At 39.7% G+C, this 27,821-nt stretch overlaps 1 protein-coding gene across 2 annotated transcripts; it reads left to right on the forward strand.

Moving 5' to 3' along the window:
• Nucleotides 1-1,686: 1,686 nt before the first annotated feature.
• On the forward strand, nucleotides 1,687-24,422 carry ca15b (carbonic anhydrase XVb). Of its 2 annotated transcripts, XM_060939409.1 has the most exons (9): nucleotides 1,687-1,792; nucleotides 2,094-2,166; nucleotides 2,298-2,324; nucleotides 3,674-3,844; nucleotides 21,851-22,002; nucleotides 22,095-22,172; nucleotides 22,265-22,337; nucleotides 23,263-23,426; nucleotides 23,856-24,422. In XM_060939409.1, exons 2-9 carry the CDS (start codon nucleotides 2,094-2,096, stop codon nucleotides 24,048-24,050), a joined length of 933 nt encoding a protein of 310 aa, XP_060795392.1. In that variant the 5' UTR covers nucleotides 1,687-1,792; the 3' UTR covers nucleotides 24,051-24,422. The 2 variants fall into 2 exon arrangements, with proteins under 2 accessions (XP_060795392.1, XP_060795391.1); XM_060939408.1 differs by lacking the exon at nucleotides 1,687-1,792 and having other exon boundaries at nucleotides 2,088-2,166.
• Nucleotides 24,423-27,821: the final 3,399 nt, after the last annotated feature.

Below are 27,821 nucleotides of genomic sequence, written 5' to 3' on the forward strand. Positions count from 1 at the left end.
ACATTGTCATTCCCTACATTTCTGGTCTATCTGAGAAACTCAGGAGGATCTTCGACAAACACAACATCCCGGTACATTTCAGACCCAGCAACACTCTGAAGCAGAAACTGGTCCACTGGGACAGAATACCCAGACACAAACAGGACAACGTAGTGTATGCAATTCAGTGCAGTGAGGAATGCACGGACTCATATATCGGGGACACAAAACAACTGCTTCACAGGTGCATGGCTCAACACAGGAGAGCCGATTCCTCAGGCCAGGACTCTGCTGTCTATCTTCATCTTAACAACAAAGGACACTCATTTCAGGATTGCAACATGCACATTTTAGCCAGAGAGGATCGTTGGTATGAGTGAGGAGTTAAAGAAACCATTTTTGTCAACCTGGAATGGCCATCACTGAACAGAGGTGGTGGTCTAAGACACCATTTATCAGACACCTACAATGCTGATTGGCACACTTCCCAGACAACTGAATGCACAACAAAACCAAGCTGTTTTCAGTGGCCCACAGGAGGACAGAGAGAACCAACAACCTTCTTGAATTCTTGAAACGTCTTCAAGAATCTTCAAGAAAGTCCAGTTGCTCTCTTTTACCACCCACAGTTTAGTATGACCTGGATGACTGAGAATCTTCAAAGACTGTGTGTTGGTCAATCCAATGAGTGCTGTAAACAAACCCTTTTTATGAAGGCACAGAGATGCTACCAGCTGTAGTCCATCATGATCACCAACAGGAAGTTAAGACTTGGCCATGGCAAGATAAGAGACATTGAAGTTTCAACACCTCTGAATTAATAATCTAAGTGAGTGTATGTAAATTTCTGACCCTGTACAGTAAGTATAATTTTGACCCTGTGTTGATTTCAGAAAACCCAAAGAAAAATGAAAAACTTGCGGAACAAATTTTAGTTTTTAATTAAAAAAAAGATGTATGGTGGACATTCTGCCACAGAAAAAGAACAGTTCAAAGAAATTACTGAAAGCCCAAATATTGCTATGACATTCATATCCAATATTACATTGTCACTGTATGTAAACTTCTGACCACAATTGTAAGTCTGAGTTAATTCTGTATGCATTTTAATCCAATGCATTAGGAATGAAGAAACAATGAAAATGTGAAATGATAAGTTATTAATTTATACATAATTCTCCCTTACTTCAATTGCAGCCACTCCCAAGAATGGCTTATGACTGATTTGACAGCAGTCCTTTTCAGTGTAAAGAGAGACTTTTTTTTATTAAAAGACATCAAGTGACAACAGCAATGCAGTTGTACATTTTGCTTTTCATTGTGACAGTCCATAGGTAGATTTACCTGTTGAATTCCCCCCCACACACACACACACATACACTTTAGTTTCAGTTGAAATCATACACAACCAGGTAATCAAGGCTGCCTAATCTACATACCAAAATGACTGAACGTTAAAAGGTGTGTAAGGTTGAAATTAAACCTTATTAGGGTGGAAGATCTAAAAAAGAAACACACCTTTTTGAACTCAGCATTTCATTGTCAGCTTTAATAGGTGTGTTAGAGCAACATAAAGGAATTGGAAATTCCTGTCTAATAGCTAAGTGAATTGATGTCCAAGTTTATTTTTAATAAAAACAGGTATGACAGTTATCTGTTATCAGAGTAGATGGTACATTTAAAATTTCAGTAGGTGTTGGTAGTAGAGTCACTTGATACACCCCCACACAGTATGCAAGACATATTTAAGAAGGGCATGAGTGTGACTTCTAGAATTCTACTCAACTGCAGTGTTGAACTTCACTGGTAAAAGGTAAGATCTACTGGACATAGCCTATGGCACAGACTTGCATGATTATTTGAACAAATTTTAATACTTTTTTTTTACATTATTAATACAATTTGATTGTTATTCATAAGAGGACACTCATCAGCATTACCATTATAGTTGTAAAATTAATTTAATCTAGCAAAATAAACTAAAAAACCTCATTGCCCTCATTAGCATTTAATTTAAGACTGGGTATCTGAATGTCTTAGCTTGTTAGTAAGCAATTTTGGGATGCTTTATGACTTACACATGGCATTTCTTTAACATATTCTTCTGTATGCAGATGAATCTACCGCTCATGTCATTTCTCGTTACCGGTCTGCTTTCCACTGTTTATGGTGCCGGCGGCTCAGTAGGTGAGTGACGTCGAAAAGACTGTACTATTCTTAAGACTTACCAATTGAATTTGCCTCAATTTTTCTTTTTCTTGCGGTTGTTTTACTCAAAATGCTGATAATGTTCTAACCTTTTTGTGTCACCTTTTCAGAATACTGCTATAACTCCCCAGACTGCAGTAAGTATTCCTGTTTTTCTAGCAAGAGCCTAATTCTGATTGGATAGTCGGTGTGTGAAAATGTCCCCTGTATGTGCAGAAGAGGGTTGTGTTGGTAATGAAATATGCATCTACTCTGCGTATACAGTAGATGTATAGCTTATATTTAAGTTTAAAAATATAAAAACATTATTAAAATAGAAGAAAAAATCAATCTTCACTAGCAAATTTGTAAAATAAATATGCATCTACAGTGCCATTCAAAAGTTTGGCTACACCTTCTAATTCAATGGTATTTCTTTTAATGAATAAAAATACTTTAAGACAAAGCATCTTAATGATAGACTGTAATTTCTCTTTACTTAGTTGAGCAGTTCTTGTCAAAAATATGGATTACTACAGTTGTGGAATAGGGCTATTTACTGTATTTTTATTACTTACTATATACTGTGAGCTCCGACACTTAACTGAAAAGCACTCCAGGTAACCACATCATGAAGCTGGTTAAGATAATGCCAATAGTTTGCAAAGCATCCTCAAGTTAAATGTTGGCTAAGAATCTAAAATATGAACCATTTTTTAAAACACTTTTATCACATAATTCCATGCATGTTCCACATGTTATTTCATAGTTTTGATCGTCAGTATTTTGTTCTACAATGTAGAAAATGGTAAAAAAAAAAATACAGAAAAACCTATGAATGTCCAAACTTTTGACTGATATTGTACATTGTATGGTAAATATAATTTGAGGTCAATTTAGGACCTTGATTTATTGATCTATTTACAGAAATTGTGCTTTAAAATATAGTATATTGTTTTAAATATTATAATGCATTAATTATAATTAAATTTTTTATGTAAATGTACTACAATTACTGAAGATCTTGGTGAATATTAAATGCTCAGCCCACATGATTGAGGCCAATTTGCATCCCACGTCTGCCTCAGTTATTTTAAATAGATTAAAATCTGTAACCTGAACTGTATTTTCTCACAGGACTATATCTTTTTGCAAAAGTGGCACATCTTGGAACACACACACACACACACACACACACACACACACACACAGTGTATAAATACAGTTTCTGGTAGCGAAAGTAATGAGACACATGCAAACATAGCTACTGCTGCCCTGTGCAGCTCTACACAATATAATCAATATAGTAAACACCAAAAGTGAGCAAGGAAGCGATTTGAGATGTAGCTTGTGTTCACCCATTGCAAACAAGCTGTTTCTTAGAGTATACAATAAGTTGGGAGTTTTTGAAATTGAGTTTCAACTCTGCACAAATAAGCTGTAAAAATATTAATTTTGCTCTGCATTTTGTTTGTTTTGCAATTTAATGTTGTGATTTTCTCTTCAGATGCAACGAAATGGCCTGTGATAGCACCACAGTTTTGCAATGGTACCCGCCAGTCTCCCATCAATATTGTGACATCTGAAGTGCAGGCTGATGATAACCTGACAGTCTTCACCTTCAATGGCTTTAATGACAACTCTACCATCCTAAACATTCAGAATACTGGAAAGACAGGTGAGGTCTTTGTTCCTGGTCAAGGAAGGAACTAATATAGAAGTCTCTCATCTCATCTCATTATCTCTAGCCGCTTTATCCTTCTACAGGGTCGCAGGCAAGCTGGAGCCTATCCCAGCTGACTACGGGCGAAAGGCGGGGTACACCCTGGACAAGTCGCCAGGTCATCACAGGGCTGACACATAGACACAGACAACCATTCACACTCACACCTAAGGTCAATTTAGAGTCACCAGTTAACCTAACCTGCATGTCTTTGGACTGTGGGGGAAACCGGAGCACCCGGAGGAAACCCAAGCGGACACGGGGAGAACATGCAAACTCCGCACAGAAAGGCCCTCGCCGGCCACGGGGCTTGAACCCGGACCTTCTTGCTGTGAGGCGACAGCGCTAACCACTACACCACCATGCCGCCCCTAATATAGAAGTATTTATAATAATTTTTAAAAAATAAATAAAATAATAATGATAATAATACAACCCCGATTCCAAAAAAGTTGGGACAAAGTACAAATTGTAAATAAAAATGGAATGCAATGATGTGGAAGTTTCAAAATTCCATATTTTATTCAGAATAGAACATAGGTGACATATTAAATGTTTAAACTGAGAAAATGTATAATTTAAAGAGAAAAATTAGGTGATTTTAAATTTCATGACAACAACACATCTCCAAAAAGTTGGGACAAGGCCATGTTTACCACTGTGAGACATCCCCTTTTCTCTTTACAACAGTCTGTAAATGTCTGGGGACTGAGGAGACAAGTTGCTCAAGTTTAGGGATAGGAATGTTAACCCATTCTTGTCTAATGTAGGATTCTAGTTGCTCAACTGTCTTTGGATTTTTTTGTCGTATCTTCCATTTTATGATGTGCCAAATGTTTTCTATGGGTGAAAGATCTGGACTACAGGCTGGCCAGTTCAGTACCCAGCACTGGTGGCTCGTTAATAGGGGCGATTTGGGAGACGCACTCCCAAACAGGGAGGGATATTTTATTTTTCTTATCTACTCCTACTAGTAATGTCATTGTCCAATCAGGCTAAGGTCGCGCCTGGTGTAGCCACGCCCTTTTGGGGCGATTTCTGTCAGGTTCAGATTTGTCCCAAAATCTCCCATTGACACTAATGGTACGTACGTTTTTTTTTTGAAAATCATGCTCCCAATGCATTTTCTATTAGGTTTTATGTGCTCACACAAGCAGCGTGCTTACGTCATACGCCTGTTGCGCCACGCAAGTGTTGCCAGATTGTGCATTTTGGCGGGTTTTGAACATAATTTTGGGCTGGAAAACGCAATTTGCGCGGGAAATGTGTGAACATTCTATGAAGATGGCGGCGAGTGTTGAGTGCAACAATACGATAGCGTCTCTGAAAGAAGTTCCCTTTAGTCGTTGTACCAATGAGGAGAAAATGGCAATCAAACAGCTAGGACCTCCTAGATCAAATTTAAACATCAAGCAAGTGTCTACGAAGGGGGAGAAGACCTACTCAAGAGGTTTTAACAAGAACTGGTACCACCGGAAAACTTGGCGAGCTGGCTGTGATGTAGTCAATGCTCTTTTTTGCTACCCTTGCGTTCTCTTCCACCCTGGAAGTAGCACAGCAGACGGTACAGTGATATCTGATATTTGAATTTACTAGGCAAAAGTTGTTTTTGTGTGTGTGTTACCAATGGCAGTATAACATTGCCATGTTTTTGTTTTACCAATGGCAGTTTAACATTGCCATGCTTGGAATATTTCAGTAGCCTCAAGTTCTCTCTGACTTGGTGTAAATTAAGCATATTTTCAGTTTTTATATATTGTACTGTATATGTGTTCATTGGAGCCAGCAGCACCTTACCTTTTTTCCAACTTGTTAAGCCAAGTTGCACTGACTACAAAACCTTGTGTAACCTTGTGTGTATATAGCTAAATAACTAAAGCCTTTTGTGTTCATTGACATGCTTGTAATACTTTAAATTTCCTTTTAAGGCATGGCTTTCTGGAGGAATTCTTGGGAAAAAAACCTGCAGAATTTATTTAGAATTATTATTTGTTGTTAAAATGGTGCAATTCCATATAAAAAAAACCCCACATAATTAAGCTGCACATGTTTGTTTGATGGTTCTGCTTTTCTTCATCTTTTTCAAAACTTAAACACTTGTTTTGGATTTATATCCTGCCACTTTAATTGCATTCTTTAGAATTGAAGAAATTAGAATATGTTTATAATTAAGAATTTGTGTCTACTTCTTATAGAATACTGGAATAATATGAGAAAATAAATGAGTAATGTAATATTAATTGATTGTGATGCCAGATGTTTTGCTTTGAAGGCTTCACAATGAATCTTCCTTAGTTTTAGCCTGGCAAGCCAGACTAAATGTGAATATTTGCCACTCGTAGGCAAAAATATTTTTGGCCACTAGGCGGGTGGGTCTAGTTTACTAGGCTACCTTAGTTTGCCACCTTTAACTTGTTTAGTGTTGCCACCTAGTGGAGAGAAGAGATATTGTCTATATTGATATCTGAATTTACCAGGCAAAAACAAGTTCGGCCAATTGATTTGCTACCTAGGTCAATTTACTTCAGTCCTGTGGACATTTACAGTCCGTGTAGACATAACGGCGGAAAATTGCCCCCCTTGAAAAAAAATTCAGGAGCTGCCACTGGTACCCAGACCCTTCTTCTATGCAGCCATGATGACTAAACTTGGACATCACTTCACTTAGCTATTAGACAGGAATTTCCAATTCCTTTATGTTGCTCTAACACACCTATTAAAGCTGACAATGAAATGCTGAGTTCAAAAAGGTGTGTTTCTTTTTTAGATCTTCCACCCTAATAAGGTTTAATTTCAACCTTACACACCTTTTAACGTTCAGTCATTTTGGTATGTAGATTAGGCAGCCTTGATTACCTGGTTGTGTATGACTTCAACTGAAACTTATGTGTATGTGTGTGTATGTGTGGAGGGGGGGGATTCAACAGGTAACTCTACCTATGGACTGTCACAATGAAAAGCAAAATGTACAACTGCATTGCTGTTGTCACTTGATGTCTTTTAATTAAACAAAGGCTCTCTTTACACTGAAAAGGACTGCTGTCAAATCAGTCATAAGCCATTCTTGGGAGTGGCTGCAATTGAAGTAAGGCAAGGCAAGTTTATTTATATAGCACATTTCATACACAATGGCAGTTCAATGTGCTTTACAGAAGTAAAAACAAAACAGTAAACAATAGAGAATAAAATTGCATAAAATAATTTTATTTTTATTCTAATATATAATATTAAAAGAATTAAACAATTAATTAAAAGAATTAAAAGAAAATAATAAGAATTAAACAATAGTAGAAATAAAATAATAAAATGAAGTAGTAGTTCAAATAGGAGGAGAAAAAGAAAAAAAAGAAACCAGCAGAATAAAATAGAATAAAGTTAAAGTTAAAGTAAATTTGAAACATGCAGAGAAAGTAAAAATTATAAAAAATGTAAAGAAGACAATATTAATTATTTAACAGAAAGCATCTGAAAACAGCTTGGTCTTTAACCTAGATTTGAAGCTGCCAACAGCAGGAGCATTTTTAATGTACTCTGGCAGTTGGTTCCATAGCTGTACTGCATAGTAGCTAAAAGCTGCTTCACCATACTTTGTTTTAACAACTGGTTTCAATAGTAAATTTTTCTGTTTCGATCTGGTAGATCTGATTGGGTTAGGCCGCTGCAACATATCAGAGAGGTAATTGGGCCCTGTACCATTTAGAGATTTGTACACCAGCAGCAATGTCTCATCTCATCTCATTATCTCTAGCTGCTTTATCCTGTTCTACAGGGCCGCAGGCAAACTGGAGCCTATCCCAGCTGACTAAGGGTGAAAGGCGGGGTACACCCTGGACAAGTCGCCAGGTCATCACAGGGCTGACACATAGACACAGACAACCATTCATACTCACATTCACACCTACGGTCAATTTAGAGTCACCAGTTAACCTAACCTGCATGTCTTTGGACTGTGGGGGAAACCGGAGCACCCCCACGCGGACACGGGGAGAACATCCAAACTCCACACAGAAAGGCCCTCGCCGGCCCCGGGGCTCGAACCCAGGACCTTCTTGCGACAGCGCTAACCACTACACCACCGTGCCGCCCCAGCAGCAATGTTTTAAAGTCAATTCTGTAGCTTCCTGGAAGCCAGTGAAGGGACCTTAGAATTGGAGTAATGTGCTCTGTTCTTTTTACTCGTGTGAGAACCCTAGCCGCTGCATTTTGAACCAGCTGAAGTCGTTTGATCGTCTTTTTTGGCAGGCCTGTGAAAAGGCCATTGCAGTAAACAACCCTACTAGAGATGAAGGCATGTATTAGTTTTTCCAGATCATTTTTTGACATAAGTCCTCTTAGTTTGGAAATGTTTTTTAGGTGATAAAATGCCGTTTTAGTGATTGCTTTCATGTGACTGTCAAAGTTTAGCTCGCTGTCAATGAAAACACCAAGATTTTTAACCATTTCTTTAGTTTTAATCCCTTTTGTGTCAAGAACAGTGTTGGGCACGTTACTTTCAAAAAGTAATTAGTTATAGTTACTAGTTACTTTTCCCAAAAAGTAACTGAGTTAGTAACGGAGTTACTTTGTCATAAAAGTAACTAATTACCAGGGAAAGTAATTATTCCGTTACATTTTGTTCCCCCCCCCCCAAAAAAAAAATCAAATTCAATTAGTGTAATCATAATAAAAGTGAATGTTAAATGTGTTTAATGACTGAAATGGACACTTAACAGAACCAGTTAGTAACATTATCTACACTATATTAATATTTTTGTGGGACAATGTGAGATAAGACATCTATTAAATATAATATATTTTTGCAGTTATTAAAATTATGTTACTAATTACTGGCCACTGACGAGGACAAACGCTTTGTTCCTCGACATAATGTGCATTGCACGTAAACACTCTTGCCTTTTATTTCAAGTAATGAAAAGTCCTGGCTGTATTTCCAGTGTGAAAGCGCAGTGCTGGGCTGACCGCTCGCCATCGCTGGCTCTTCCGATTGAAAGCGTGCGCAGTAGTGCAGTAGGCGTGGCCTACCTACATATGTTGTCCAAATCTACTCTGATTGGCTGACTATGCCGTTGTCTCGTGTCTCCCCGCCCCACACTAAAGCAGAGTAAAGAAAGGCTGAACGAGCAGCGTGCCAGATGAAAACAGCTTTAATAAAGTAACGCATAGTATTTTATTGTAAGTAACGGGAACGGCGTTATAACGATGTAAAAAGTAATTAGTTAGATTACTCGTTACTAAAAAAAGTAACGCCGTTAGTAACGCCGTTTATTCTAACGCCGTTATTCCCATCACTGGTCAAGAATAGTGGTAATCCTGAGTCTTTCATCTTTTTTCCAAATAGAATTACTTCTGTTTTATCTGTGTTCAGCTGAAGAAAATTTTGTGACATCCAGCTGTTGATTTGATCGATACACTGGTAGAGACATTCAAGGGGGGCATAATCATTAGGTGATAGAGCAAAATAAATTTGGGTGTCATCTGCATAGCAGTGATACAAAATTGAATTGTTATTGATAATTTGCCCAAGTGGGAGCATATAAAGGTTGAAAAGTAATGGTCCAAGAATCGACCCCTGGGGGACACCACAGGTCAAGGACATTGACGTTGAGGAACAATTTCCCATGGTAACAAAGAAGCTTCTATCTTTTAAGTATGAATTTAACCAATTGATAACTTTACCAGTCAATCCAACCCAGTGTTCAAGTCGATATAGCAGTATGTTGTGATCAACAGTATCAAAAGCTGCACTGAGGTCCAGTAATACCAGGACCGATGTTTTGCCTGCATCAGTATTAAGACGTATGTCATTTATAACTTTAATCAGCGCTGTTTCAGTGCTATGATTGGCATGAAATCCTGACTGAAAATTATCAAAACGGCTGTTTGATATCAAGAAGGCAGTTAATTGATTGAAGACAATTTTTTCAAGGATTTTCCCGATGAATGGTAAATTTGATATTGGCCTGTAGTTATTTAATACTGAAGGATCCAGATTATTTTTTTTTAAGTAAGGGAGAATTATGTATAAATTAATATCTTATCATTTCACATTTTCATTGTTTCTTCATTCCTAATGCATTGGATTAAAATGCATACAGAATTAACTCAGACTTACAGTTGTGGTCAGAAGTTTACATACAGTGACAATGTCATCTTGGATATGAATGTCATAGCAATATTTGGGCTTTCAGTAATTTCTTTGACCTGTTCTTTTTCTGTGGCAGAATGTCCACCATACATCTTTTTTTTAATTAAAAACTAAAATTTGTTCCGCAAGTTTTTAATTTTTCTTTGGGTTTTCTGAAATCAACACAGGGTCAAAATTATACTTACAGGGTCAAAAATTTACATACACTCATTTAGATTATTAATTCAGAAGTGCTGACACTTCTAAAATGTCTCTTATCTTGCCATGGCCAAGGTCTCTTAAAATCCTGTTGGTGATCATGATGGACTACAGCTGGTAGCTTCTCTGTGCCTTCATAAAAAGGGTTTGTTTACAGCACTCATTGGATTGACCAACACACAGTCTGTGAAGATTCTCAGTCATCCAGGTCATAGTAAACTGTGGGTGGTAAAAGAGAGCAACTGGACTTTCTTGAAGATTCTTGAAGATGTTTCACCTCTCTTCTGAAAGGCTTCTTCAGTTCTGTCTGACTAATAGGGAGTATCAGGTATTTATCATCTCATGGATGAAAAGCAATCCTAAGGTGTCGTTGAGTCATCTTGTTGGTGTCCGTCACTGGGTGCTGGGTGTGAACGGCCTAGAGAGTTGTTGGGGTGATCAATGGGTTGTTGGTTCTGTCTGTCCTCCTGTGAGCCACTGAAAACAGCTGGGTTTTGGTGTGCATTCAGTTGTCTGGGAAGTGTGCCAATCAGCATTGTAGGTGTCTGATAAATGGTGTCTTAGACCACCACCTCTGTTCAGTGATGGCCATTCCAGGTTGACAAAAATGGTTTCTTTAACTCCTCACTCATACCAACGATCCTCTCTGGCTAAAATGTGCACGTTGCAATCCTGAAATGAGTGTCCTTTGTTGTTAAGATGAAGATAGACAACAGAGTCCTGGCCTGAGGAACTGGCTCTCCTGTGTTGAGCCATGCACCTGTGAAGCAGTTGTTTTGTGTCCCCGATATATGAGTCCGTGCATTCCTCACTGCACTGAATTGCATACACTAAGTTGTCCTGTTTGTGTCTGGGTATTCTGTCCCAGTGGACCAGTTTCTGCTTCAGGGTGTTGCTGGGTCTGAAATGTACCGGGATGTTGTGTTTGTCGAAGATCCTCCTGAGTTTCTCAGATAGACCAGAAATGTAGGGAATGACAATGTTCTTGCGTTTCATCTCATTCTCATTATCTCTAGCTGCTTTATCCTGTTCTACAGGGTCGCAGGCAAGCTGGAGCCTATCCCAGCTGACTACGGGCGAAAGGCGGGGTACACCCTGGACAAGTCGCCAGGTCATCACAGGGCTGACACATAGACACCGACAACCATTCACACTCACATTCACACCTACGGTCAATTTAGAGCAGGGGTGCCAGGGTGAAATTGGTCAGGGGGCCAGATTGTTTTCAAGTGGGACCTCAGGGGGCCGCATTACCGGCGTGACAAGACCAAACACTAAACAAATAGACATACTATTTGATATCATTTATGAATATAAATATTATTTATAAATGTTTGTTTTTTTAAATAATAAAAAAACAACAAAATGGACAAGGACACATAAAAACACAACTAAACTGTAAATTACTTTGATCAGATTTATTGACAACTTGCACATAAAACCATGTCAATACACAGGCCTAATTAGGCCAATTAAAAAAGATGGCCCTAAGTAGCCCTAAAGAAGTCAAACGATGTCCCAAGGTTAAGTACTCCACCAACAGGCCAAGTGACTAAATATTCACTAGAACTTAATAATAAAAAGACATAAATAACAGATGGTACATTAACTTAAACAACTCCCACAAACTCCCACTCCCACAAACATACCCTCCCAATCATTGCTTCACAGCACTATGTTACATGGGCAGACAAGCCAGCTACATTTTACATGTCGAAGCCAGAAGCCTTTTATTTTTCACCAGCTTGTCCACATTGGGGGACAGGCTCTGGGCCGTGGCTATTTTCATGACATCATTGAGATGTCCATGTGTCATACGATTGCACATTTTCGATTTATTAATATTCATAACTGAAAATGCCTGCTCACATAAATATGTTGTCCCAAACATACAGAGTATTTTACCTGCAAATGCAGTGATAGTCAGGTATTCAGGTGGCAACGCTTGGTAGAATGATTCAATACCAACAGATTTGTACATGTCCTTCAACCGCGTGCAGCATTGCAAGTCTATCAGTTCCATTTTGTACTTGTACTCCTTTGGCACAGCCACTTGTTGCGAACAAATTAAACATACTAGTTTGCCCGCCACTTCCCAAAAGAAATACTTTTCTTTCCATCTCTCCTGAAAGATACGGCATTCAGCGTCAATCTTCCGCTTTTTTGATAACATCCTGACTGACTGATAGTGAGCGAGCTGCTCGCCCCTTGGTCAGTGCACGCGCTGCGACAGAGACGAAGAGAAGGCAACGAGGACATAGAGTTGAGAACAGAGAAACGAGAGAGCAAGCGAGAAAGAAGAGATGGATTCAATAATTAATCTTGCGCTGGAGAAGTATGGAGTCCCCGTCCGATGTTGTGATCTGACTTTCACTGTTCGGCCGCTGCTTTTAAACAGTCTGTGGCACGAATTGGACCGATGCAAATGGCAGGGCCATCAGGCAAATCTCCGCCTCTGACGTCAATGCGATCGGCAATGAAAGACAGGTAATTGTTCTGTAATAATTGTTTGATGGGGTGCGGCAGACATTGATGTCTCTCTGCGGGCCGAACGATTAGAGGACCATCAGCAAGGGGGCCGGATTAGATGTTCTTTCGGGCCGGATCCGGCCCGCGGGCCGCCACCATGGCACCAGTGATTTAGAGTCACCAGTTAACCTAACCTGCATGTCTTTGGACTGTGGGGGAAACCAGAGCACCCAGAGGAAACCCACGCGGACACGGGGAGAACATGCAAACTCCGCACAGAAAGGCCCTCGCCGGCCACGGGGCTCGAACCCGGACCTTCTTGCTGTGAGGCGACAGCGTTAACCACTACACCACTGTGCCGCCCCTAATATAGAAGTATTTATAATAATTTTTAAAAAATAAATAAAATAATAATGATTATAATACAACCCCGATTACAAAAAAGTTGGGACAAAGTACAAATTGTAAATAAAAATGGAATGCAATGATGTGGAAGTTTCAAAATTCCATATTTTATTCAGAATAGAACATAGGTGACATATTAAATGTTTAAACTGAGAAAATGTATAATTTAAAGTGAAAAATTAGGTGATTTTAAATTTCATGACAACAACACATCTCCAAAAAGTTGGGACAAGGCCATGTTTACCACTGTGAGACATCCCCTTTTCTCTTTACAACAGTCTGTAAACATCTGGGGACTGAGGAGACAAGTTGCTCAAGTTTAGGGATAGGAATGTTAACCCATTCTTGTCTAATGTAGGATTCTAGTTGCTCAACTGTCTTTGGATTTTTTTGTCGTATCTTCCATTTTATGATGTGCCAAATGTTTTCTATGGGTGAAAGATCTGGACTACAGGCTGGCCAGTTCAGTACCCAGCACTGGCGGCTCGTTAATAGGGGCGATTTGGGCGACGCACTCCCAAACAGGGAGGGATATTTTATTTTTTTTATCTACTCCTACTACCACGGCAACAGTAATGTCATTGTCCAATCAGGCTAAGGTCGCGCCTGGTGTAGCCACGCCCTTTTGGGGCGATTTCTGTCAGGTTCAGATTTGCCCCAAAATCTCCCATTGACACTAATGGTACGTACGTTTTTTTCGAAAATCATGCTCCCAATGCATTTTCTATTAGGTTTTATGTGCTCGCACAAGCAGCGTGCTTACGTCATACGCCTGTTGCGCCACGCAAGTGTTGCCAGATTGTGCATTTTGGCGGGTTTTGAACATAATTTTGGGCTGGAAAACGCAACTTGCGCGGGAAATGTGTGAACATTCTATGAAGATGGCGGCGAGTGTTGAGTGCAACAATACGATAGCGTCTCTGAAAGAAGTTCCCTTTAGTCGTCGTACCAATGAGGAGAAAATGGCAATCAAACAGCTAGGACCTCCTAGACTGAATTTAAACATCAAGCAAGTGTCTACGAAGGGGGAGAAGACCTGCTCAAGAGGTTTTAACAAGAACTGGTACCGCTGGAAAACTTGGCGAGCTGGCTGTGATGTAGTCAATGCTCTTTTTTGCTACCCTTGCGTTCTCTTCCACCCTGGAAGTAGCACAGCAGATGGTGCAGTGATATCTGATATTTGAATTTACTAGGCAAAAGTTGTTTTTGTCTGTGTGTGTGTGTGTGTGTGTGTGTGTGTGTTACCAATGGCAGTATAACATTGCCATGTTTTTGTTTTACCAATGGCAGTTTAACATTGCCATGCTTGGAATATTTCAGTAGCCTCAAGTTCTCTCTGACTTGGTGTAAATTAAGCATATTTTCAGTTTTTATATATTGTACTGTATGTGTTCATTGGAGCCAGCAGCACCTTACCTTTTTTCCAACTTGTTAAGCCAAGTTGCACTGACTACAAAACCTTGTGTAACCTTGTGTGTATATAGCTAAATAACTAAAGCCTTTTGTGTTCATTGACATGCTTGTAATACTTTAAATTTCCTTTTAAGGCATGGCTTTCTGGAGGAATTCTTGGGAAAAAAACCTGCAGAATTTATTTAGAATTATTATTTGTTGTTAAAATGGTGCAATTCCATATAAAAAAAACCCCACATAATTAAGCTGCACATGTTTGTTTGATGGTTCTGCTTTTCTTCATCTTTTTCAAAACTTAAACACTTGTTTTGGATTTATATCCTGCCACTTTAATTGCATTCTTTAGAATTGAAGAAATTAGAATATGTTTATAATTAAGAATTTGTGTCTACTTCTTATAGAATACTGGAATAATATGAGAAAATAAATGAGTAATGTAATATTAATTGATTGTGATACCAGATGTTTTGCTTTGAAGGCTTCACAATGAATCTTCCTTAGTTTTAGCCTGGCAAGCCAGACTAAATGTGAATATTTGCCACTCGTAGGCAAAAATATTTTTGGCCGCTAGGCGGGTGGGTCTAGTTTACTAGGCTACCTTAATTTGCCACCTTTAACTTGTTTAGTGTTGCCACCTAGTGGAGAGAAGAGATATTGTCTATATTGATATCTGAATTTACCAGGCAAAAACAAGTTCGGCCAATTGATTTGCTACCTAGGTCAATTTACTTCAGTCCTGTGGACATTTACGGTCCGTGTAGACATCTCATTCTCATCTCATTATCTCTAGCCGCTTTATCCTTCTACAGGGTCGCAGGCAAGCTGGAGCCTATCCCAGCTGACTACGGGCGAAAGGCGGGGTACACCCTGGACAAGTCGCCAGGTCATCACAGGGCTGACACATAGACAAAGACAACCATTCACACTCACATTCACACCTACGGTCAATTTAGAATCACCAGTTAACCTAACCTGTATGTCTTTGGACTGTGGGGGAAACCGGAGCACCCGGAGGAAACCCACACTGACACGGGGAGAACATGCAAACTCCACACAGAAAGGCCCTCACCGGCCACGGGGCTCGAACCCGGACCTTCTTGCTGTGAGGCGACAGCACTAACCACTACACCACCGTGCCACCCATTCTTGCATTTGTTCCTGTTATCTTCCTTGTCCATTATGTTACTTTTTCTGCTCTTGAAGAAAGCCCAGTTGGGATACCCACAGTTCTGAAGTGCTTTCTTGATGTGATTTTGCTCCTTCTCTTTTTCCTCTACTGTTGTAGGAATGTTCTGAGCCCTGTGTTGCAAGGTCCTAATGACCCCCAATTTGTGTTCCAGTGGGTGGTGTGAGTCGAAGAGTAGGTATTTGTCTGTATGTGGGGGTTTCCGGTAGAGCACGATGGCTTCTGTCTTGTCTAATGTGTACAACACAATCCAAGAAGGGGAGATTATTCCCACTGACGTCCTCCCGAGTGTAATTGATGTTGATATCCACTGCATTGATGTGCAACTGATATTGATATCAACATATGTGAAATGTAATGAATCATCTCTGACAGATTTTGAAATTAAAGTTTGTTTCCTGTTTGAATGATTTTTTTTCCCATTGCAAGTCTGATGGGCGTAGAGTTTAAGTAGACCTTAAAGTCTTAAAGTGTTCTGAAATCTTAATGCAACAGCATATAATTGGTCATATAGTATATCAACGTGCATGACGTTTGGCAAAAAGTAAATAAACATGAACAAACTCCACTCAGGTTAGCAGTGTCGCCTCACAGCAAGAAGGTCCGGGTTTTAGCCCTGTGGTTGATGAGGGACTTTCTGTGCAGAGTTTGCATGTTCTCCCCATGGCTGCGTGGGTTTCCTCCGGATGCTCCGTTTTCCCCCACAGTCCAAAGACATGCAGGTTAGGTTAACTGGTGACTCTAAATTGATCGTAGCTGTGAATGTGAGTGTGAATGGTTGTCTGTGTCTATGTGTCAGCCCTGTGATGACCTGGCAACTTGTCCAGGGTGTACCCCGCCTTTCGCCCGTAGTCAGCTGGGATAGGCTCCAGCTTGCCTGCGACCCTGTAGAACAGGATAAAGCGGCTAGAGATAATGAGATGAGAAACTCCACTTAGGATACAGCTGACTAATTGGCAAGAAAGCATGCCACAAGTGATTTGAAAAATCGTATTACCATTTTACTGAAGAAAACCTTTTTTTCCCCCTTCACAGATTTCCCTTTTATCATTTTCAGCACTAAACTGGGGCTCATTTGTGACATTTGGAGTTAACAATTCCAGATACAAAAATGCGCAAATAGCAATTCAAGACACCAAGATCACCTATAATGATTTAGAGTCACTTTGAAGTGGTATGAAATCAATCAGTAAAATTCCACATACATTGCTACAATTCATTCGTGGTCAATGTTTATTCACTAATTGTGAAATTCGTTATTACTTCTTGACTACACATTAATATGTTCGCATGATAAATTACCAATGGACACCATGTGTGTTATATGGAATTTTACAATCATTGTAGTGTCACATGATTGTCTAACCAGTTGAGTGACGTATATGAGCATGTGAGTAATCAGTGACTCAGTATGTGATGTCAGTCACACTGAGTGTAAGATGTATCATCTCTTCAAGCAAACTATTGTGTGATAAGATCCATGATAGCTTCATAGATAGAATCAAAGGTCGTTCAAAATGAAAATATTTTTGATAGTCAGACTCACAGAGACGGGCTTAATATGTTCACTGTGTTAAGATTGATGATTACTGCATCGATAAAGCCATGGAGCTTCTACCAGCTGTCTTTTGGTACTCTAAGTTTCAAGTTACATACTTACACACAGAACAACTAAAAAAACAGCCAAGTACAAGATTGCTTTAGTACACCTCACTTATTTTTGCAAAAGGTACACCTTGCTAGGACTGGGTTGGACCCCATGTTTGTCTTCAGAACTGTCTTAATTCTTCATGGCATAGATTAAACAAGGTGCTGGAAACAATCCTCAGAGATTTTGGTCCATACTGACATAATAGCATCATGCATCAAATCACTGTTTCTCAGCCATTAGTGGGCCGTGAAGTGCCATCTAGCGGGTCACAAATTTTTTTTCAAGTTGAAGTTAATTTTTTACTTGTAGTAGATTACAATTGTTTGGTTGTACCCCAAATCACATCTGCCTCATTAATCTACAGTCACACTACAGCTCATGAGGCTTTGCAATGGGTTATCAATGAAAATGAGGCATTTTGGTGGCGATATACACGTGAGCTTAAAGTTGTGGTCACACAGTAGGTGAACACTTCGCTGTCATGCCTTTGCATGCTTGAGTCTAGGACAGCTCGAGCACACTCAAGGAGCGTGCTATGCGCGCTCTTGGGACCCAGTTATTCTGGGAAACCTTTGATACTGATTTGAGCGCAATCAGCACATCCAGATATGGAAGCTGTTTTCACAGAGACTTTGTGAAGCATTATCACTGTCCCGTTTGTTTCTAGCCATGTTTATAATGCTGTTTAAATACTCTGTTTTGCTTTTGTAAATCTCATGCCTGCACTTAGAGCCATCTTCCTGCACTTGGATCCACCTACCTTGTAGTGTCCTGATCACCCTTTAGTCCGAATTACACGGCGTCCCTGATTTCCATAAAGGAAATATTTCCAGATAATGTTCTCTGGAGCCCATTTTGTGATTTCCAATACAGAAGCATGCCTGTATGTGATGCAGTGCCATCTAAGGGCCTGAAGATCACGGGCACCCAGTATGGTTTTCCGGCCTTGACCCTTATGCACAGAGATTCTTCCAGATTCTCTGAATCTTTTGATAATATTATGCACTGTAGATGATGATATGTTCAAACTCTTTGCAATTTTACACTGTCAAACTCCTTTCTGATATTGCTCCACTATTTGTCGGTGCAGAATTAGGGGGATTGGTGATCCTCTTCCCATCTTTACTTCTGAGAGCCGCTGCCACTCCAAGATGCTCTTTTTATACCCAGTCATGTTAATGACCTATTGCCAATTGACCTAATGAGTTGGAATTTGGTCCTCCAGCTGTTCCTTTTTTGTACCTTTAACTTTTCCAGCCTCTTATTGCCCCTGTCCCAACTTTTTTGAGATGTGTTGCTCTCATGAAATTTCAAATGAGCTCCACTATTTGTCGGCGCAGAATTAGGGGGATTGGTGATCCTCATAAATTTGGCATGAAATTTCAAAATGTCTCACTTTTGACATTTGATATGTTGTCTATGTTCTATTGTGAATACAATATCAGTTTTTGAGATTTGTAAATTATTGCATTCCGTTTTTATTTACAATTTGTACTTTGTCCCAACTTTTTTGGAATCGGGGTTGTAATAATGTGTGGGACATGGTGGTGTAGTGGTTAGGACCGTCACCTCGAAGCAAGAAGGTTCTGGGTTCAAGCCCAGTGGCCGATGAGGGCCTTTCTATGTGGAGTTTCCATGTCTTCCCTGTGTCTGCATGGGTTCCCTCCGGGTGCTCCCATTTCCCCCACAGTCCAAAGACATGCAGGTTAGGCTAAATGGTGGTTCTAAATTGACTGTAGGTGTGAATGGTTGTTTATGTGTTAGCCCTACGATGACCTGAATACTTGTCCAGGGTGTACCCTGCCCCTCGCCCCTAGTCAGCTGGGGCACCCCTAGTCAGCTCCAGCTTGCCTGCAGCCCTGTATAGGATAAGCAGCTACAGATAATGGATGGATATGGGTGTGTAAGTAAAACAGCCTCAGGCGCCAAAAAAAAAATCACCACAAACACCTCATACCATCCGTCACTGCATTGTGCATTGTGTTGGAGGGTGACTTAGGCTAGTTTGGTAGCCACAGGGCCTGGGAATCCTAAAGTCATTGAGACACCAATGAAGTTCACTTTATAGCAGAATATTCTTGAGACAAATGTAAGACCATCTGTCCAGCAGTTCAAGCTCACCCAAAATCAGGTTATGCAACAGGACAATGATTTCAAGCAGACCAACAAATCAACATATGTATGAGCAAAGTAGAAAATTGTTGCTGGAATGGTTAAGTCAAAGTTCTGACCTCAACCTCATTCTGGTGGGATCTTAAAGATGTCATTGCATTGTTTTTTCATTAATTGTGCGGTGGTCTCTAGTATGAATGAATGCCCTGTGAGTCGGTTTTGGTGAAAATAATGCTGTGGTGCTCCTGTTTCAGGCTGTTCTAGTTTGGTGTAGGAGTGGGTGGGGAGAGAACGACAGGATTTCAGCTCTTACTCATGAATATTCATGACATGTAAACATATTGCTTCTGATTGGCTAACAGCACCGTGATGCTCCCTCCAGTGGGTTATGGGCGAGGCTATGACTACTAATTTTCGAAGTGACGTAAGTTCATAGGGCTTTTTCTGATTCGCTCGTTTTTTCCATCTATTTTCTTTCATAGGCTAATACAGGGAATGGGGTAGAAGAACATTTTCACGTGCAGCATGCATATGCAACTCGGAGTGACCTATGGTATTTCAAAAGGAACAAGTATTAAACGGTTTGTCGTGGAATGACACCTTTAAGAGAACTGTGCATAAATGAAAGCCCTCAAACATCAATGAACTGAAGCAGTGTGGGAAAGAAGAGTGGGTTAAAACAATGTGAAAGACTGATAAACTCCAACAGAAAAGTTTACTTAAAATTATTGTTGCTAAAGGTGGTTTTACATGTTCTTGAATTATAGGGTATACCTTGTTTACCTTTTGGGAAAAAATTACTACATGTTGCTGTTTTTTTTTTTTGGTAACCTGAAGCCATTTGTTTCCTTATAGTAATTGGTGAGAACTGCACAATTGTTATTTATACCCTGATATAAAAAAAACACAGAATTAAAGGGGTTTACATTCTTTTTCACACACACAATATGTGATACACACACACACACACACACACACACTATATGTGTGTGTGTGTGTGTGTGTGTAAACATATAACACACACACACATATACATATATATATACACTGTATTGGGAACTGTAGCCACTTTGCTGGAAGAAGACACAAGCTGAAAGGAAATTGGTTTAGATGGTCAAGATCAACTCAGGAACCACCAGTACTTCAACCCTGTCTACACACAAGTGAGTTTTACAGTGCTTGGACACAATTGGACAATGATAGGAAGCCCAGATCTTTTTACTGAATCGGCTCTTTGAATGCTGTTCAGTAAAATGAACTAATCTTTTTTTTTTACTCATTGGTTCATTGGAACTATTGTGGTGCTGTAGCCACCACAATAGAAAAACATTTCTCGAAAACTAACAGCAACATGGTTTGCTTCACTTGGTAAAGTATAGTACACAAGTTCACTTTTGTTAAGCCCTTAAACATCCTTTTGAACCGTAGCCTATTGAGTTATACAGTTAAAATGGCATTATTTTAAGTTCAATTGCCCATATGAGAGCACTGTGCCCATCAATATTTTTTTAAATTCTATTCATTGTATGATAGTTATTCACTTTAGCCTGCCTGGTTATTGAAGACCCGTAGTGTACGACACAGCTAGCTAGCTAGCTAGCTACAGAAATGTTCTGGTTGACAAGCAAATGTTAGCAAGCTCTCTTGTGTCCTGTAATAGCATTGATCATGTGACTGCTGTAACCACATGAAAAACAAATAAGTGAAATCATACCGAAAAGACATGTAGTTATGATTCCTGTACTGATCACGCCTCCCTACTGAGAACATGCAGTGGTCCTGTTACAAATGAACAAAAGGCTCATACCTGAAAAACCAGTCAGTCATTCTGATTCACAAACAGATCACTCCTCCCTACTGTGAATATGCAGCAGTCATGCGACAAACGAATGAGAAACCTGAAAGATCTGTTCATGAACAAAGCTGACCCTGAGTGGTGTGCATACATGACCCAGGGAAAAATGAAGAAAGACATGTTACTGTGGAGTCACAAAAAAGAGGAGTTCAAAATTAACAAATTGTTCACGCATAACACATGTTGGATGTTCCAACAGGCCAATGACCCCAAACACACATCAAAGCTGGATCTGGAATTTTCAGACACACCAATCTGCAGAGTTTACACATAATGGTGTGAAAAACAAAAATTGGTCAGAGGAGAATGGCCAGACTGATTAGACTCTGCCAGAAAGTCTACTGTAATTCAAATAACCACTGTTATTCAAATAACCATGATGAGTAGAAAAAGCATCTTATTATGCACCAAGATGGGTTTGGGTTTCACTCCTGTCAGCCAAGAATCTGAGACTAGAGTGGGCACCCATTTGTAGAGATTGCTAATAATGCCAGATGAGACACTGATTTGATTATTTGTCTCTTTAGTGAAAATTAATCTTGATGATAGCAAAATGAACGTGTCAGGAGGAGGCCTTCAGAGTCACTACAATTCAATCCAGTTTCACTTTCACTGGGGCAATGGCTCTTCTGTCGAAGGATCAGAACACACTGTGGATGGCAAACAATATCCAGTGGAGGTATGGAAACTGTTAGTATAAAAATTGTAATGACATTCTAGACTGAGTCATCTAATTAAACTTTATTTAGTATTTGTGTTTTTCTCTTTCAGATGCACATAGTAAATGTTAAGCCTAATGCTGCTGTCAATGACTCAAATAAATTTGCTGTTCTTGGTTTCTTCATTGAAGTAAGTCCTTGCTTTACTAATTTCTTTGAAGCCCTTATACAGTTGCCTTGACAACTTGCGGTTATTACATTGTGGTTCTTTCTTATTCTTAGGCAAACAATGCCAGTGGCGAACCGAACAGCTGGAAGACACTTACCTCATTCTTATCAAATATTACTCAAGCAGGTACAGACAGATATAGTTCTTATAAACAGAGATGCTGCTTATTTACACACCAAAGAAATTAAGCAAATAATAATGTCCATGATGTGTACCATCTGACTGGACATTCAGCACAGGTGTGGAGACATGAATTAAAAATTGCATTATGGTACATCACAATTATTTAGACCAAAATTGTTTTTGATGGATTCAAATGCATCCCAAGAAAATGTTGCATGTGGCAGTACTTCAGCTCTTGCAAAACCCAGTCAGCTATCATGTCAGTGCTGAAATCTGTGTCAAACAACAGTTTCCAGAATACAATGTAGCCTACAAACATGGCTGCCAAGAATTACAACACACAGCCATCACATACTCTCTCACATTAAAGGATTACTCTCATACACACTGGCCTGTGTTCCAATAGTCTGTCCTATGGCCTTTTCTAACCACTTTTCCTTGACCTCGATGGAAAATGTCAGGAGGTCAAGTAAAGATGTGGAAGAGAATTCATTAGGATGTAGGAAAAGACAACTGTGGTGCTAAGAGACTCCAACTGCACTTACACTATCCTATACAGTTATGCAATGGGAGATGTTATTGACATGGGTCTCCGTGTGAAACTACAATGTTCTGAAAATGGACCACAAAAAAATACATCTTTGGCCTGTGTGTTCTTACCATGTAGTTTCATGCAGGTTATATAAATGTGAACAACACGCTGAAAAAAAAAAATTACTTCATTACCAAAGATTGGAGTTATTTATACCTGCTCAAAGCAATGTTACAAACTAAAAATGGGTTTAGAGTATCAGCAGAGAATTAATGTGACAGGCAAACATGATCACCTGTGAATCATATTTCTTTAATCTCTTTTTAACTGTCAAATTTAGTAAAACACCACCCTGCTTTAATGCTAAAATATCCTCTTTTTTTTCCTTGATTTTAGGTGACTCACTTGACATTATGAATCAACTTACTGTAGAGAGTCTTATTCAAGGAGTGAACCTGAATAAATATTACCGTTACCTTGGCTCTTTGACCACACCATCATGTAATGAAACTGTGGTATGGACTGTATTCAGTGACCCAATCAAACTCAGCAAAGATTTGGTAAGATTTCAGTTAATGATCCATGCTTATATGTAATTCACTTAACATTACATCATTTGACACCTTTTTCCCCCAAAGCAACTTACATTTAAAAAAAGAATCGGAGTAATTGAACATTAAAGACCTTGCACAACAGCGCAAGCACCGACTCCCTGGCACTACTGTCAATATACTAGCACAGAACCATAACTGCTGAGTTAGATTTGGCCCGAATGTTCCATGATTATTTTATTTGTTTATTTCTTTCCATTAATAAACAGCATCAGCAGAACTGTAAATTAGTCACTGTTTGCCCAAGAAGCTTTTTGTCCCTTGTCTTAATATAGCAATATATCAGCATGTACAAAACAAAGCTTCTGAGATTTGGATTATAGTTACTCTTTCAAAGATCAGTTTTTAACACAAGCTAATTTATTCTTTCTGTTATAGATCAATCTTTTAAGCAACACAGTGCACATCAATAAAACGACTGATGCTTTCATCACCAAAAACTACAGACCACCTCAGCCTCTGAATGGCAGGATTGTGACATCCCAAAAATCAGAAGCACATCCAACATCAGCAAGCACACTTCATCGCACTCTGTCCATCAGCACAGTGCTTCTCTACTCTGTATTGTTTTAGTATTTGTGGTCCCTGTCTTCCAAGACATAAATGAGTTTGTTTATTCTAGATACTTGTTTGCACTGGATGTTTCAATCATACTTTGCATGTTCAATATTTAAATGATCTTTAAGAGAATATAGTAACTTAATGATGTTTTAAAAACTATCAAAATGAACATTTTTAGCCCTATAAGAGAGTCAGGGAGCTTAAACGGTGTGTGATATTTTAAGACAGTATCTTTGTATATATTGTGGTGGGGCTGGCTGAGGGATGTGGATGGGGGCTTGAGGGGCTGACATGTAATCTAAGTCTGCTCGTCACCATTAATTTTCAATTTAAGTTTAACTATATATAAACCTGATTGTTAGCAAATAAAAAGTTTTCTTGGAATTCCCTGTGCTCATTATTTAGTCTTCAACTCTTATTTTATTTTAATTTCTTACAAATAGGTATTGCGCTAAAAACGCTACCAATCACCACCTTTCCCCCAAATCGACCCCGGTGAGCAGAAGTCTGTAAAAATATTTTCAGCATGTGAAGGTGAGACAGGTAAGGTCAAATAATCCCACAGAATTACATGGATATTCAATCTTTATTTCAGACTCACAAGAGGGTCCATAACATCAAAAAATTAAAATAATCTAATTTATCTCATCTCATTATCTCTAGCCGCTTTATCCTTCTACAGGGTCGCAGGCAAGCTGGAGCCTATCCCAGCTGACTATGGGCGAAAGGCGGGGTACACCCTGGACAAGTCGCCAGGTCATCACAGGGCTGACACATAGACACAGACAACCATTCACACTCACACCTACGGTCAATTTAGAGTCACCAGTTAACCTAACCTGCATGTCTTTGGACTGTGGGGGAAACCGGAGCACCCGGAGGAAACCCACGCGGACACGGGGAGAACATGCAAACTCCGCACAGAAAGGCCCTCGCCGGCCCCGGGGCTCGAACCCAGGACCTTCTTGCTGTGAGGCGACAGCGCTAACCACTACACCACCGTGCCGCCCCTAATCTAATATATATATATATATATATATATATATATGACACAGGTAAGGTCAAATAATCCCACAGAATTACATGGATATTCAATCTTTATTTCAGACTCACAAGAGGGTCCATAACATCAAAAAATTAAAATAATCTAATTTTATATATATATATACACAGGGTTAGTCAAAATTATGTTCACACTAATGGATTATTTTTCTCCTGCAGACAGATGTACACCATGAGTGACAAATTAAATGGTACTGTTGCTCGCTGGTGTTTGTGTGTTGAACACGTTGAACAGGTTGAGACTGTCCTGTAAATCAGTGGTTCCCAAACTTTCTCTGCTGGGCCCTCCTTTGGTAGATAAGAAAATTTTTGCACCCCCCCCAGACAAAAAGAAAAAAAAAAGATAAACAGGACACACATACACATTTTGTTTTCAGACTCCATTGTGGTTTATTAGTAAAACAAACCTCATCCTTTTTTGAACAAATAAAAGTAAACTGCCATAAACTACAGTGTGGGTGCTATTGGTCTTAAGTGGTCAGTCTCATTAAATCAGTCTCATTAAATCAGTCTCATTAATAATACCATTAATTTTGGTGTTTAATAATAAATTACCAAACAGCTAAATTATGGTATATTCCAAATTATTATGATCACTACCAATGCAGCAATAATGTATTACTTACCGTGTTACATAGACACTACAGCCAATAGTATTCATATACACTTGGGTGAAGGCAATTTGGAGTTCTTTGAGATTGTGTGACTTCAAAAATATAGTAGCAACAAACAGACACACAGGCACAGTTTAACAGAATAATTGAATTTATTATAACAATGATACTAAATGGATAATAGCAGTTGAGTACATTATATGCAAGGCATAAACAGTGAGGTGTGTATGTGTGCGTGTGTGTGTGTGGGGAGAGAGAGAGAGAGAGAGAGAGGGAGGGGCGCGAGGCAGAGAGGGGAGATGTTTTCTCCTTACTGTTAAGCGAGCGACTGAGCTCTTAGGGTGTGTCCCATGCATGGCTGTGCACTGTGAAAAGGGGGGAGCGTGAGGCAGAGAGGAGGAGAGAGAGAGTTTGAATATGCACGTGGGAGATGCACGAACAGAATGTGTTTATGCGTGAAGATGCGCTGTAAAGTTTGGAATGTTATCTAAGGTGGGGGGGAGGGAGAATCACCTCGTGGTCTCTGGACAAAGGAATATGTCATGGTTGCTAATTCCACTAGCTTATAACGTTACTAAATCCACTGAAATCTTGATGAGGTCAAAATATGTGTAATAATGAAGTTAAAGGTGTTAGAAAGGATAGCAAAAAGCATGCAACAGCCTATCTATTAAACAACTGAGAGAACAATATAGAACCACAATGATCAACTCAACACTCTAAGTGTCTACAGTGTGCACAATTAAACAGTTCCTGAGTTTAAATTCACACTACTTCATAAAGCTGATTCCTAAGACTAATTTGCCCGAATGCCAGCCTTACTTCCAGATATCCCGAAGTTTCGCAGGGTTCACAGAAGCTCGTGGGTCACTTCCGTGAGAGCGCAGAGGTTTCCTTGGTCCGAACTTTGTTGTTTGTGAGGAAAAGTCTCTGATCAAACAATGTGCACAGCGATTAAGTCAGAAGGAATCCGGTCGCTTCTAACTTTTAATTAACTGCTTGGGCTGCAGTCGTAACGTTACTTATAGTACAAATAAAACCGGTTGTAACTCAATTTAGAGAGACAGCGCAACGTAAGTATTCTTTTACCGTGGCCAGTGGTAAACAAAAGCGCGCTGATTCTTCTTTTTCTTGCAAGGCAGACGTCTTGATCTTGGGTGTTCTGATGAGAGAGTGTCTCTTTATGTCCGTACGATGCAGAGTCCACAGCGCCAAAGAGAATGAATGTAGTGTGGCTTAGTCACTTATGGAGTCAGGAGGATGTGACATAGGTAATCCTGCCCAGGCATGACGTAGGTCATCGCGGAAGTTAGTTGATGGGATTTGCAGTTCTAGACGGGACTGTGACTGTCCCTACAACAGGTTGCAATATAATTATTATTAGGGCCCGAGCCCTATGGGCGAAGGCCCTATTGTTCTTGTAAGAGTTCACTATTATTAGGGCCCGAGCCCTATGGGCGAAGGCCCTATTGTTCTTGTAAGAGTTCACTATTATTATTCTTCTTCCGTCTTCTTCTTCTTCTTCTTCTTCTTCCGTCTTCTTCTTCTTCTTTATTTTTCTCCGCTGTTGGGCCATTTTCGGGGCGCTTGCCATGGGCGAAAACGCACGAAATTTGGCACCAGTTCCGAGAATTGCCACCGCTACTCAGAACCAGAAGCCCAAACTTGGCCGGGGCTCCGGGCCTCTATAGCGCCCCCTAACTCGTTGTGATTTTGGCCTCCCGCATTAAGGTGCCTGGGTGCCATGTAGTTTGTAGTAGTGGCATGCCATTTGGTAGGCATATGTATCTCACTAAGCCGGACAAAAATGTAATGCCAATGCATTAGCCACGCCCAACAGGAAGTGAGGTAATTTCACTTTGGTGCGAAATGCATGGCCACGAAGACGGCGCAACTCCTCCTACACCGTTCATAGGAATGTCACCAAAATTGATACACATCATCTACAGACATGGCTGACAAAAGTTACTAAATACGTTTCACGTAGGATAAGCCGTTCAGAAGTTATACGTCAATCAATTTTCGCTGCAAAATTTTACATGCTTAAAAATTCATAACAAATCTTCTGATTGCTCAAAACTGCTCATACTTCACACGCAAATCACTC

This window comes from Neoarius graeffei, chromosome 14 (genome assembly GCF_027579695.1).
Source record: "Neoarius graeffei isolate fNeoGra1 chromosome 14, fNeoGra1.pri, whole genome shotgun sequence".
NCBI classification, from domain to species: Eukaryota; Metazoa; Chordata; class Actinopteri; order Siluriformes; family Ariidae; genus Neoarius; species Neoarius graeffei.